The 14,774-nt window shown below is 36.3% G+C and overlaps 1 protein-coding gene across 1 annotated transcript; it reads right to left on the bottom strand.

Annotated features, from left to right (window-relative positions):
• Positions 1–1,355: 1,355 nt before the first annotated feature.
• Positions 1,356–13,970, bottom strand: wnt4b (wingless-type MMTV integration site family, member 4b). Its single transcript, NM_131500.2, is given in 9 exon segments — positions 1,356–2,128; positions 2,201–2,363; positions 3,449–3,589; positions 3,891–4,033; positions 4,109–4,240; positions 5,796–5,880; positions 10,950–11,103; positions 11,300–11,492; positions 13,537–13,970. Coding segments are annotated over 8 exon segments (1,077 nt in total). The 5' UTR covers positions 11,389–11,492; positions 13,537–13,970; the 3' UTR covers positions 1,356–1,958.
• Positions 13,971–14,774: the final 804 nt, after the last annotated feature.

The raw sequence follows: 14,774 nt of genomic DNA, 5'->3' as shown, positions 1-14,774 counted from the left end.
AGTAATGACATATTTTTATTAATGTGGAGCAATGGAGAAGATCTTTTCAGTTCCAATTCAGTAAAATCTATTTATACGTGCCAGAAGGGTTATAAATCTAATCACCGTACATTGGTTTTTTAGATAATTCTGCATCATCACTGACACCAAATATAGCTAAAATAGGCCCAGGGTAATTGTTTTACCATCACTTCTGATATAAGCCAAAATCCAATGACTATTTTAGGACAAAAATAATTAGATTCTAACTGCAAAACATTAATACAGACATAATTATTTACAGGTATATTTAATGTAAATAGTAGAACATGGTAGTTAGATACTTAATATAAAGGGGTTCATTTGGAAAACTGTGCATTACAATATTACCATTCTTTCTTTTTTTATTTAAGTAATGAGGCCTTGGTGAGAGTAGGAAAATATTCTCATCCCAAACTTTCGAACACTGGTACTATGTATATTAGGGCTGCACAATATATAATTTTAGCATCGATGTTGCTAAATTCGCAATAGTCACATCGCAAGATATGCAATGTTGAGTCTGAATTATAGTTCACCATAAGCTCAAGAATTGCACATGAAACCGTATTTATGTGTAATTTATGCAAAAAAAGTTTCTCTATCTTAGAATTTTTGTCTTGTTTTTAGTCCTTTTCTAGAGTTTCTTATCTCAACATTTAAAGGTGAAAAACGAGATGATTTAAACCCCCCCTTCTTAATTTGGACTTATTCTTTCTGAAGTTGAAAACTAAGCAATATATTTTTTCTTGATCTATGATAAATTTTTGACATTTGGACTAGAAGGAAAACAAAGTTGTAGTTAGAAATGTATTTTTTGTATCATGCTTATTTAATTTCTGTACCTGAATATTTACTGTTAGACTCTCCATAAAACCGTCAATTAGTGCTATTAAAACTGATCTTGTGAAACTGTATTTACATTGCAACATTTATCGCAGAAAAATAATATGTTGCATTATCAGATTTTTCAAATATCGTGCAGGTCTAATGTGTATGTACAGTGCTCAGCATAATTGAGTACAGCCCTTTTGAAAATGAATATTTTTATCCAGGCAATTTTTTAGGTATTTTGGTGCATTTAAACAAAACAGCTGTATTAAACAGATATGTTTATTAAAATAATATTTTAGTCACCAAACATTTAGAAATTGAAAAGTAATACAATTCAATTTAGGATAAATATTGCAAAAAAATAAATGACATCACTAATAATTTTTTCATGTTTTTTTGTGAGCTGCGTACTTGTATATGCTGAGCATTGTATGTGTGTGTGTGTGAATGTGCATCTTTTTCATGTATGAATACATAATTAACAAACAAAGCCTCTTTCCACATTTGGAATGTCAAACAATTTTATTTAAGGTCATATAGATTGTAAAAACAAGACAATGGTAATATACGAGGCGGGCCTCTATGTAATACGACAAGCTGAAATGAAACCGCTGAAGCCAGAGAGTTTGCAAGGGGAACCTTCATTCCAAAAATAATGCCATACAGGCATGATGAACTCAAATAAATAAACACGATCAGCAAACTGAAAAGAAATTATAAATAAAGAAAAAACAGATAGAGCAGCTCTGCGCTAGAGTTTAATGCTAATGCCTCATAGACTAAACTAACATTATTCTCCCACTGTTATTCAGGGATTAATCTCAGCTTTAAGAGCGTTGTCTGAGCGAGTTAGTTAATGGTTTTGTATTTGATGTGTATTTGAGCGTTTTAGAAAATAAGTTGTTTGCATGTTTCAATACAACACTTTGTTTCATTGAAGATTAACATAATTGTAATGTCATTTCTGAAGTTTAAAGTCACCAAAATTGACATGATCCAGAGTGTTTTAGATGGAGATGGTTGTTCATATTGTGGGCAGTTTGCTCTTAGGTCTGACGTGAGATGAGGTGTTTCTGGTGTGGTTGCGTGGTTTTTCCAGGTGTGTCTTATTCTCGGCAGGTGTGTATGAGCACCGTGTTCTTACACTGCTGGCAGCGCACTGAGCAGCACCATGAAAACTTACAGGAGCAGCGCTGAACCACCTCAGCCCGACCTGCTCGAAAACCTGGGCCACAGCATAGCAGCTCACATCCGTCTGGAGCCAACCGCGAGGTTCCTGGCAAATGGAGGCACAATTAGAAACTGCGTGTACAGCGTGATAAAATAGCATGTGAAACCTGATTTTTACCATTACACCGTCGCCCTGCAGTGCCAGGAATTCCGTTGTCTGGGTCCAGTCGGCAGAAATCTGGTGAAGGAGCCAAGTAGACCAAGTCCCGTGTGGCTGGTGGCTTTACTTGGGGGTCCCGTGGAAGGAGAGCTGTGCGAGAGCCCACACGCGTTAGCCGCACCTAAACACCAAGAACAGATGTGACCCTTGATCTTGCCAAATGTTTAGAAACACAATTATGTTACCAAATACCTAAAGAATGTACATTCAATGTTTGGGTCAGTCAGGTTTAGTTCTAAAGGAAATTTTATTGATTTAAAGCAAGGATGTACTATTCTTTTAAAATGTAAGGACTTTAGGGTACACTTTATAGGCCACTCATTGAAATACACATTGGAAAAACCCTGGAGTGCCACTGGAGTTTATTACAATACCTTTAAAATTTACAACTTATGAATTCCTGTTGCCCCAACACGAATTGTTTAAGTTAACTTGATTATTTTTACAAATTTAAGTGGATTGAACATAAAACAATTAAGTTGTCCCAAAAATGTGAGAATTATTTCAGCTCATTTTAAATAGGTAGTTTCAACAAGCTGCAAAATCTTCAATCCTGTGAACCACTTCAAAATATAATAATAAAAAAAATGAAGAACTATTTTTTTAGAGATCTTGGTTCTGAGTGTCTGCAATTGCACAATCCTTTCCCCTAATAATATAACCAAGACAACATTTTGAATTTTGAACCAGATAGAAAGCAAACTTTCTTATGAATGTTTATATCTTGCCCTTTAATAAAAAACACATTAATAGTCCGGGACAATGAAACACTGGCGCTGGCTCTTTCATCAGATAAAATATCTGATGCTAAAACAAATGATACTAGCCTCCTGTAATTGATTCACAAGGCAAATTGTTTTGTAAATTAGAAGCATGGATTTTAAAAACATCATTAGGAATTTCTGCTCAGCTAAAACTCTAAAGAAACTTTTCAGTAAACACAAAAACTATTTAACATATTGTAAAGTACTCATTTGGGAAGTATTGAAGATTTTTTTATGCTGATTTTGGCAGCTTTGTTTGCTGTGTATGTAAATGTATAATCAAATATAAACCAAGCTGAACTTTAGATAATAATGGTCCAGTTATTTACAAGAATGATATTTCTTAAATAAATAAACTATTAAAGTAAACGGGCCCTTTTTTGGCTTTGCTATAGCCCCAGGGCTCATTGTGTTCCTAATCCAACCCAGACTTGTAACACACCTCTGTTGCCCCATCAAAGCGTTCTTTCAGCACTGCACCAACCCGCCGGAATGGAGGCATGACCTTCCAGCATGTTCTAAGCTCGCAGGATCCCGAAACACCATGACACTTGCACTCCACCTGCATGTTATGAAGGATGGCCTAAACCAGAACGGAAAGAAAACCATGTAAACCAGGGGTGCCCAAATCTTCTTGAGGGAAACACACAGTCCTGCAGAGATTTACACCAACCCCAATCAAACACGCCAACAAATCAGGCTCTTAAACATCCAGGCTTATTACAAATGTTCCAAAATTGTTACAAAAATTATTAAAAATCAGGCTTATTAGAAACACCCAGACAGCTGTTTTTACTCTGCAGGACAATGGCCCTCCAAGAGCAGCATAAGCCAATATTCAGGTAGATTTTTGATATCAGTATGAGTTTTATGAGCTCGCTTGCCTTCCGTCCTGCTTCGTTATTGTGAATGTTCATTAGTGGCCGTCCTGAAGACATGCCTTTCGCTCTTTCCGGCTCGTCCACGAAGGTTTGCGAGAATGCAACGCCGTAGGACAGATTATCAGAGCAGCCTGACCACTGGAAACCTAAGGGTGAGTGAGAGGCATATGTTTGTGTGTTTTATTGGTGTGCTTTTGTTATCAGGGTGTTTGATTTCTTACCTTCAGGACTGACCCCCCTGACCTTTCGGTCACAGCCACACCTCTCCAGTTCACCCCTGCTGCAGCCCCGGGTCACTGCCACTGCCACCGCTGCCGATGAGAGAGCGTGAACAAAAGCTGCTTCACGCGTTCCTGAGGACAACACAGCCAGTTAGGTGTAATCAGAGCAGTTTTATAAAGCTGAAGGCATTTATGTACTTAAGGAAAGGGTAATATATGAATGTGGACACCTAAATGGTGTCATATCCGTAATCATTAATGCCACAAAAATACCACCTACTGTTCAATGCAATATCTGATACACAGTGGGTATGGAAAGTATTCAGACCCCTTTTGATTTTTCACTATGTTATATTGCAGCCATTTGCTGAAAACATTTGGATTTATTTTTCCTCTTATTAATGTACACAGAGCATTGTTGACATTTTTGGCTGATTTGTTAGTCAACCAGAGGGCAGAGGGGCTCGACGAAAGCATCTCCTCAGTGTCAAACACAAAAAAGCCTGCATGGAGTTTGCTAAAATGTCGAGGAATAAGATTATCTGGTCTGATAAGACCAAGATAAAACTTTTTGGCCTTAATTCTGAGTGGTATTTATAGCGAAAACCAGGCACTGCTCATCACCTGTTCAATAGAGTCTTAACTGTGAAGCATGATGGTGGCAGCATCATGCTGTGGGGGTGTTTTTCAGCTGCAGGGACCCACTGCGGCCAAGTACAGGGATATCCTGGACAAAAACTCCAGAGTCCTTAGAACCTCAGACTGGGCCAAATATTTACCTTCCAACAAGACAATGACCCTAAGCACAAAGCTAAAATAACAAAAGAGTGGCTTCAAAACAACTCTGTGATTTTGCTTGAATGGCCCAGCCAGAGCCCTGACTTAAACCCAGTCAAGCATCTCTGGAAAGACCTAAAAATGGCTGTCCACTAAAGTTTACCATCCAACCTGACAGAACTGGAGAGGATCTGCAAGGAGGAATGGCAGAGGATCCCTAAAAACAGGTGTAAAAAATGGGATCTTTCCCAAAAAGACTCGCCGTAATGGCCGTATTAGTTGAAAAGGGTGCTTTTACTAAATACTGAGCATGTTATTTCAGATATTTTTTGTCAAATGTCAACAATTCTGTGTTTTTCTGTCAATATGAGGTGCTGTGTGTACATTAATGAGGAAAAAATAATAGCAAATGGCTGCAATATAACAACGAGTGAAAAATTTAAGGGGGTATTAATATTTTGTATGTAAATATATACCTCAGTAAAAAGGAACAGTTTTTACTTTTTTCTGCTTACTAATACTTGAATTAAAGTAAAAACGTTAGAGCATAAAACGAGAAATGGTCAAAATAACAAATGTCATGTGTTTAGCTTATATTCATTTTTAAACAGCACAATACCAGTGTATTAACTGTAGAACAGTGATGAAATCAGCAATAACCCTGATTAGAATATATTCAAATGGAAGTTATTTTGATCATTTGTCAAAAAAAGATTTTTAAAAATTGTCTAAATGACAATTTTTCATTTGATATTTGGAAAAATACACTGAAAAACGTTTAATTTTAACTTTTAACACTCTATACTTGAACCATCAGTGTAAGTTGTAGCACTGATGTAAATGATTCTGTAGTCTGATTATGTTATGTCTGATGAGTTATGTTTGTGTGTTGTGACATCACTGTAGTAACCTTGGTTCATGACTCGCCCAAACACGTTGATCCCCCGAGGTGTGGTGGAGCAGTTCCAGCGCCGGTTTCGGAACTGATGTTGGCACTACAGTGGAAAAAAAGCAACAAACGGATATTAGTCAGAGTTTATATATATAGACATATGAAACTGTTAGTGTAGCATCACCTTATGAACATTTGTTTTTAAAACCGGCATTGCATTTTAATTTGGAAAAAATAATCATACATTCTTATCATTAATGAAGACACAACTAAAATGTCATTTTCATGACAATGTCATGTCTTGTCAGGAATATTTAGAACATCAATCATTTAATGACATTTTAAAAGAGTTTATGCACTCCTCTTCTGTCTATCAATGATGAATAAATTATAACAGACTTTTCATATAGTGCAGTGTCAAAATTCTGATATCATTTTACATCTTTATACTTTTCCAGTATCTTTCAAATCTTAATCATTTAACATATAATAACATTATCACTTATTCCTATATTTTAATAAGTACTGTTCCAAATAAGTATGTTTTTGTTTACTCAGGGAAGCATTAATTCTTACACTTATTTTGACTTTTTATTTTCACAAACATTTTTTGAATCTTTAAAGGCCACCTATTTTACCCCTTTTACAAAATGTAAGAGTTTTGTTATGTAATATAGAATCTGCCCATTTGGTGTCTGACTAGTGTAGCTGTTTTAGCCTGTGACTTGTGTGTCTGCTTCTTATGCGTTTCGTCAGATAAACAACAGTCAGTGATAGAGAAAGACACGGAGAAATGGATGAAGCTGAAATACAGCTCATTATTCAGAAATACCAAGGAAGTTTATTTGATGTATTTGTGGTGAAGTTTATTTCAAGCCTTTCTTAAATGATGAGTCACACACAACTGCCAATTGCAGTACACACACACACATAAGCACATTTACTGACACCATGCAGTTGGGTTGATTATAGCGGTTAAGAATTACATGGTGATTTTACTCTCTTTATTACAAACATGCTCTGTTCTAAAACTTTTCAAGAGTTTACACTTAGATATTGCTCGATAATATTAGCAAGTTTAGCATGCTGTCCCAGGAGAGAAACCTGAGCTCAGAGATAAATGAGGCCTGGTCGAAAAGCATGTAAGGAGGATTGAGATCAGGTAGTACTTGAGTGCTCCCCCTGGTAAAAGAAGAAAGGGGGAAGATTGGGTGGGGGTTTCTTCGGAAAACGAAGATAGGGGAGTAGTTTTAGACAGGCTACTTATAGTGAGTTTGGATTAATCTATTTGGCTTACTAATGATTGCGGATGAGAGACAAGCCGCAATCAATCATATCATGTGCTCCTCGAAATTAAGCTGCAGACACACGGGAATTTTTTTCCTCATAGACTTCCATTTATATGCATGCAAACCGGAAACGCAAGGCCGTGTGGCAAGTTTCACAGTTCGTTGCATTGCAAAGTTCAAACTTGGTGAACTTTGACCTGCGAAATCTCATCTCTTGACTGCGTGAGACCAATCGAGGAAAACACGACCTCACTAGACAGAAATGTAAAATATTGACCAATCGCTCACTTTTTTAACTGTCGAATCATTTTTTTTAATCCCGCCCTTTTTTGCGGCGCTGTACTATAGAATTTCACATGCTCAAACTCAAGTGTGACCGCAGCATAAGTTTGCTAAACTTCACTTATTATTGAGGTGCAGCTGATCGCAGAGACATGTAACATATGTTTTAATTCCAGTTTCTTTGCAAAACATGTTCTGTGGACGTGTAAATAGATGTTATTATAGAAACATGGTATCTGTGAATCAATTTGGTAAGCAAGGGAAACTGCACTTCTATGTCATGCTGCGGTGCATGGGCCTCAAAATCACTGGGATTTGGATCCTATTTTAATGTCAGTAAATTTAAAAAATAAGACTTTTTGGGTTTATATCACTTCAGTATGACTGTGGACACACTATACCTACACACAGTTCTGTCCAAACAGCTTACAAAAGAGGATTTTCATCATAGATGTCCTTTAAATTAGACACTTATCTGTAATTAGTGGTGGAAAGAGTAGTGAAAATCTTAATTAAAAGTACCCTTACTTGCCTAACAATATAGTGCAAGAAGAGTAAAAGTATTTGTTGTAAATACTACTCAAACTATGAGTAGACTTTTTAAAAGTACTCAAGAGTATTGAGTAGAGAGTATTAGACTGTAAAAAGCTGATGCGCTTACATGTAATTTGTGGATGTGTGTAAACGTAACATTCTGTAGTGCGTTTAGTTATTGTCAAGCAGGCAGACAACGTCATAAGACATTAATAATAGGTTAGATTTAGGTTGTGAAGTCAGATGACCAAAATTCAAATCTAGCCATGCAGTGTCTGAGGACAACCTTATTTTGACATCCAATTACAACATCAAAAAATGACGTTGATTTTAGGTGGTGTTAGAAAGCGACCAAAATCCAACATTGAGCCAACATCTTAAACTAGCGTCATTGTTGCAGATACTAACATTCGTCAGGTGAGGCAACTAAAATCCAATGTCTGATTGACGTCATTGTGGTAACATCCACACAACATCAAGCTGTAACATTAAACATTAGATGTTGATATTGGATTGTTTTTAAGTACACAATTTTTTAACTTGGTAAATTACAATTTCTGAGAAAACCTACTCAGTTACAGTAGTTTGAGTATTTGTAATTTGTTACTTTAAACCAGGAGTTCCCAAACTTTTCAGCCCACAATCCTCAGAATAACAATGCCATTGACTCGCGACCCCCAATATTCTCTGATGTGGTTATAAATACAGAAACCTTGCATGCAATGGCGCACACAAACCAATAGACCCAAGTCTATCCTTTGTTTAATTTTTTTAATGTATGTGAGTGCTGTAAATGGGCCAGAAAGTTTAACCTGGTGTTATAAAATCAATCTGCTGCAACTGACCCCATTGCTGTGTCTTTAATAGAATGTAAATACCCCAGAGGTTGTAATCCAATAGAACTAGTAACTATAAGCTACTTTAGTAACTAGCATATAGTAACGATAAACAACTATTTTTTTTCTCTTCAGTACATTATGGATAAAATATGGTAATTATTATGGTTAAAAATAAATCGATTTTTGGAAATCACCAGGCAACCCCTCTTCATTGTCCCACGACCCCCACTTTGAGAACCACTGCTTTACACCACTGTCTGTAATATTTCTGTGTATTTAACATTTATCATTCAAATTTTGATGCAGACACTTTGCCTTGTACAAATTGACATTCAAAAATAATTGATGAATATGTGCTATCTAGCCATGCAACCACCTGTCCACTTGATCCCATTCCCTCTCATCTCTTGCAAGCCATCTCTCCTGCAGTCATACCAACACTGACTCACATAATTAACACATCTCTTGACTCTGGTTTATTTCCCACTTCATTTAAGCAGGCTAGGGTAACCCCACTGCTAAAGAAACCCAACCTGGACCATACGCTACTTGAAAACTAAAGACCAGTATCCCTGCTTCCATTCATGGCCAAGATTCTGGAGAAAGTAGTGTTCAATCAAGTTCTAGACTTTCTTACTCAAAACAATCTCATGGACAACAAGCAATCCGGCTTTAAGAAAGGCCACTCAACTGAGACTGCCCTGCTCTCGGTCGTGGAGGATCTCAGACTGGCTAAAGCAGACTCCAAATCATCAGTCCTCATTTTGCTGGACTTGTCAGCTGCTTTTGACACTGTCAACCACCAGATCCTGCTATCTACGCTCGAGTCACTGTGCGTTGCGGGCACTGTTATACAATGGTTCAGATCTTACCTCTCTGACAGGTCATTCAGGGTGTCTTGGAGGGGAGAGGTGTCCAACCTACAGCATCTAAACACTGGGGTACCTCAAGGCTCTGTTCTTGGGCCACTTCTCTTCTCCATCTACACATCATCTCTAGGACCAGTCATCCAGAGACATGGATTCTCCTACCACTGCTATGCTGATGATACCCAGCTATACCTCTCTTTTCATCCTGATGATACCTCGGTTCCAGCTCGTATCTCAGCCTGCCTGTTGGATATTTCACACTGGATGAAAGATCATCATCTTCAGCTGAACCTCGCGAAAACGGAAATGCTTGTAGTTTCTGCCAACCCGACTCTACACCATAACTTTTCAATCCAGATGGATGGGGCAACCATTACTGCATCCAAAATGGTGAAAAGCCTTGGAGTAACGATTGATGACCTACTAAACTTCTCTGACCACCACATTTCTAGAACTGCTCGATCGTGCAGATTCGCACTCTATAACATCAGAAAGATCTGACCCTTCTTATCTGAACATGCAGCTCAACTCCTTGTTCAAGCTCTTGTTCTCTCCAAACTGGATTACTGCAACTCTCTACTAGCTGGGCTTCCAGCTAACTCTATCAAGCCTCTTCAACTGCTCCAGAATGCAGCAGCACGAGTTGTCTTCAATGAACCTAAACGAGCACATGTCACTCCACTGCTAGTCCGTTTGCACTGGCTGCCAGTTGCTGCTCGCATCAAATTCAAAGCTCTGATGTTTGCCTACAAAGTGACCTCTGGCCTTGCTCCTTATCTGCTCTCACTTCTGCAGATCTATGTGCCCTCCAGAAACTTGCGTTCTGTGAATGAACGTCGCCTCGTGGTTCCATCCCAAAGAGGGAAGAAATCACTTTAGCAAACACTCACGCTCAATCTGCCCAGTTGGTGGAATGAACTCCCTAACTGCATCAGAACAGCAGAGTCACTCGCTACTTTCAAGAAACGACTAAAAACTCAACTATTTAGTCTCCACTTCACTTCCTAATCTGCAATTGCCTCTTTGAATATCACACTAACTGTACACAAAAAAAAAATATATACTACTAATACTTCCCTTCTTAGACTTTACAGACCTGAAACTTGCCTATAGCACTTATTCATTGTTGCTCTTAGTTGTGTAAATTGCTTCCTTGTCCTCATTTGTAAGTCGCTTTGGATAAGAGCGTCTGCTAAATGACTAAATGTAAAATGTAAATGTAAAATGAATATTTAGTGGTGTAAAAAAGTCTGGCTGTGTACCGAGGCCTTCAGCTTACAATGTATCTTCATGAATCTTTACCATCATGTTCTTGAAAAAATGGCCATTAAATACTCATTGTGTGCTGTTTTCTCTCACCTCCTCGATGACCATCTCTGAAGCCTTTCGCACGGACTCCATGACCTCCCCCCGCGCCCGACACACCCCGACCTGGCCTGGAGACAAACCCCTCAGACGTCCACATGGCTCTGCACCAGACACGGGACGTGAGCGGGACAGACGTGCCAGAGAACTGCAGAAACAGGTACAGCAACATGGCCGACACATCAAATACAGGACGAGGGAATCTAATAGTGTAGACAGAGGACTTAAAGGATGTCATTTCGTTAATGAATGCTGGGATAGGTCAACAGAATAGAGGGAAATAAGTCACCGTCTTTTACAAGTTATGGCATAACAAACAAACGCTTTCACACAAGCCTACTTACAGCCAGTTGGTTGCCATGGCGAGGTGGGCTGCCCATAGCAACAGCAGGAGGAGTCGTCCCGTGAGAGTCACAGAGGAGACTGTTGGCATCAGATTGCCTGTCTGTCTGTCTGCCTGCCGGTCTGTCTGTTCAACTCTATACTGTTTTCTCTCTTACAGTAGTGTCTGTGTAGTTGGGGATGTTCCCCTCATATCTGTCCAAATCAGTAGAATGAAAAAATACATTACAGAATGTATTTACACATATATAATAATGAAATTCTATATATATATATATATTTTGCATTATCTATAAAATACATTGTTAATAATGCATAATATAATACTATTTTTAAGATATACATTATTATATGTACTAAATCTTATACAGGTAATATATATATACAGTCGAAGTCAGATATATTAGCCCCCATTTGAAGGTTTTGTCTGTTTTAAATATTTCCTAAATGATGTGCAAGAAAATTTCACCGTACTGTATGTCTGATCATGTTTTTTCTTCTGGAGAAAGTCTTATTTGTTTTATTTTGGCTAGAATAAAAGCAGTTTTTAATAAAAAAAAAAAAACATTTTAAGGTCAAAATTATTAGCCCCTTTAAGCTATATATTTTCGATAGTCTACAGAACAAACCATCGTTATACAATAACTTGCCTAATTACCCTAACCTGAATAGTTAACCTAATTAACCTAATTAAGCCTTTAAATGTCACTTTAAGCTGTATAGAAATGTCGAAAAATATCTAGTCAAATATTATGTACTGTCATCATGGCAAAGATAAAATAAATCAGTTATCAGAAATGAGTTATTAAAACTATTATGTTTAGAAATGTGTTGAGAAAAAATATATATAGTGCCATCTGAAATATGGATCTCGATTCAGTAATATCACTTTTATGGCAAAGAATAGGTTATTTTCATCCCTTTTATCATGAAATAACTGAACATAAACATAAGAGGTTGAGAAAAATTCCAGATGGCACTTTGGTAGATGGTGATGGTTTTTGCATTTGATGCTTAACAATTTACAATATTATATTTGTGCATAAACATTAGTTTAGTCAGTACTGAATCCAAATCTGTAGCTTATCTAACAAAATAATTTTTGACAACTATCCAAAAACTAGTACACCCAACTTTATGTGTTATAGAAAATATAAAATACATTTTAAAATAGCAAAAATCAAGAGAAACAAAAAATATACAATTTTGTTGAAATGTTGTAGTTTGTATATTTTATTGCAATATTGTGCATGAATTTAAATGTATTATCTTTCAATTTCTACAGATGTTCTATATATATTACCCATATTCACTGAGAAATGGATAAAAATATTCATTTTCAAAATGAGGTGTACTCAATTATGCTGACCACTAAATATATATATATATATATATATATATATATATATATATATATATATATATATATATATATATATATATATATATATATATATATATATATATATAATATAGAATAAATAAATTATTAAATATTAAATAATATATATATATACACACACACACACACACACACACACATAAATATTATGCGCATTTAATTATAAAATATATAATAACAAATTACACATAACAAATCTATATATTATTCATAATATTTTTAACAAATATTCATAGTATATAAGATAATTTATTATACTATTAAATGTATATATTAAAACAATTTAAAATAAAAGATAAGACAAAATAATAACTTTTTTTCCATATGCTGACTGGTATAAATGACATTTTTACTGATTATAACCAGCACCAAAATAGATTTATATAGTTTTTTGTTCTTTTGTTAATTTAAATTAAATTACATTTACATTTACATTTAGTCATTTAGCAGACGCTTTTATCCAAAGCGACTTACAAATTAATTTGATTAAAAAAAATAAAAAAAAACGATTAGATACAGTGTATGGATATAGAGTTGTAAATAATAAAATATATTGTATTTGTTCTTTTTTAGTTATTATTTTAATAAATATCTTTTCATAGAAGTAAATAGATTTTATAGGTTATGGCTGTGATCAGAATATAATTTTATTTATTTATTTATTTATTTATTTATTTATTTTGTTTATTCATTTATTTATTTGCATAACGAGCATAATAATAATCTATTAGATAGCCTTGACAAGGTAAAGTGTGATAATATCAAATGTGATATTTCTAATAATCTAATAAACAAATCTTGGTCAGTTATTACAAAAAGCAAGAGATAAACTTTTACCAGTTTGAGGTCCGAAAGGCTCCAAAAAAGTCCTGTCGATGTCAAACCGAGTCTCAGAAATGATTCCAATTGATCATCAGCTCGATCTATTCTAATTACTTCCACTTGTGTTTTGAAGATAAAATGCCTCTAAGCTGTAATCTTATTGTCACACACAGAGAGATATTCATCTTATGGCATGCTCATCCATAACAAAACAAAATCTATATCCCGTTTTGCTTGAGTCTATGACTCGGGGGTCAAAAAATTATTACTTATACAGATAAAATGAGAAGATGTTCCATTTTTAAAGAATTACCTCACTAAAAAGTTTATCAAAAATCCTAAAAAGCATTTATTTCCCTTTCAGAGCAGTATAAGTTCTAAAAAGTTGCCATTTCAATAATCCAGTTTGTCCACCAAATGAGCAAATCCAAAGGTTTTGAAAAAAAAAAGTGTGGCTGAAGTGATGGTTGTGGTGTTTTAAAGGCAGGATGGATAAAGGGTGGGAGGGACCATTTTCAGCCATAGTATATTAACATTGAGGGATGAGCTTGCACTCATTGCCCAATTTGCTCAGGACGTAATACGTGACCTCTGACTAATGAGTCCTGCAGGATGGTGCGAATATACAAGTGCTAACACACTCGGATCTCTGTTTGTATTTGTGTTGTGCGTCAAAAAGTGGCCATGTGACCAGAAGTCAAGTGCCAAATGGCTGTCTAAATGCACACATCTGCAGGTCTGTGTGCGTAAATGAGACTCAGAGAAAGAGAGGGAGGAAATTCCTTTTGTCAATGCATGTGACTCAAGCATCTGTTACCTAGTGTCAGTGAAGGGTGCATCAGAAAATGTCGCCCTTAAATCCTGAGTCGCCCACAAAAGAGCAGTGCGTGAAAGCCAGCGGAAGTTGACAGAGAAATGTGTGGCGGAACAATAAATAACCCGACAGATAGAGCAGCAGGGGAAGGGTGCTGCGACCTGTCCCAAAACCGGGCCTGTGTGAACGCGGCTTACCTAATGTTTAATTTTCCCAAACTTTTGTTGCTCTTTTTTACGAGTGTGCCCCCCACCTTTTCTTTCCTCCCTCTGCCCTGCTCCCTCTTTTCTCTCTCTCTCCCTGCTCTCCATATTGTCTTCGAAGAAGGGATGACATTTAGACAAGGAGGAGAAAACACAGTGCTGACAAATATTAGAACTTAGGCAAATAAATCACCACTGAGAGTGAGAGAGAGAGAGAGAGAGAGAGAGAAAGAAAG

Source organism: Danio rerio, chromosome 16 (assembly GCF_052040795.2).
Source record: "Danio rerio strain M-AB ecotype USA chromosome 16, GRCz13ab, whole genome shotgun sequence".
Lineage (NCBI taxonomy): Eukaryota > Metazoa > Chordata > Actinopteri > Cypriniformes > Danionidae > Danio > Danio rerio.
This window is presented reverse-complemented; position numbering and strand designations above follow the sequence as displayed.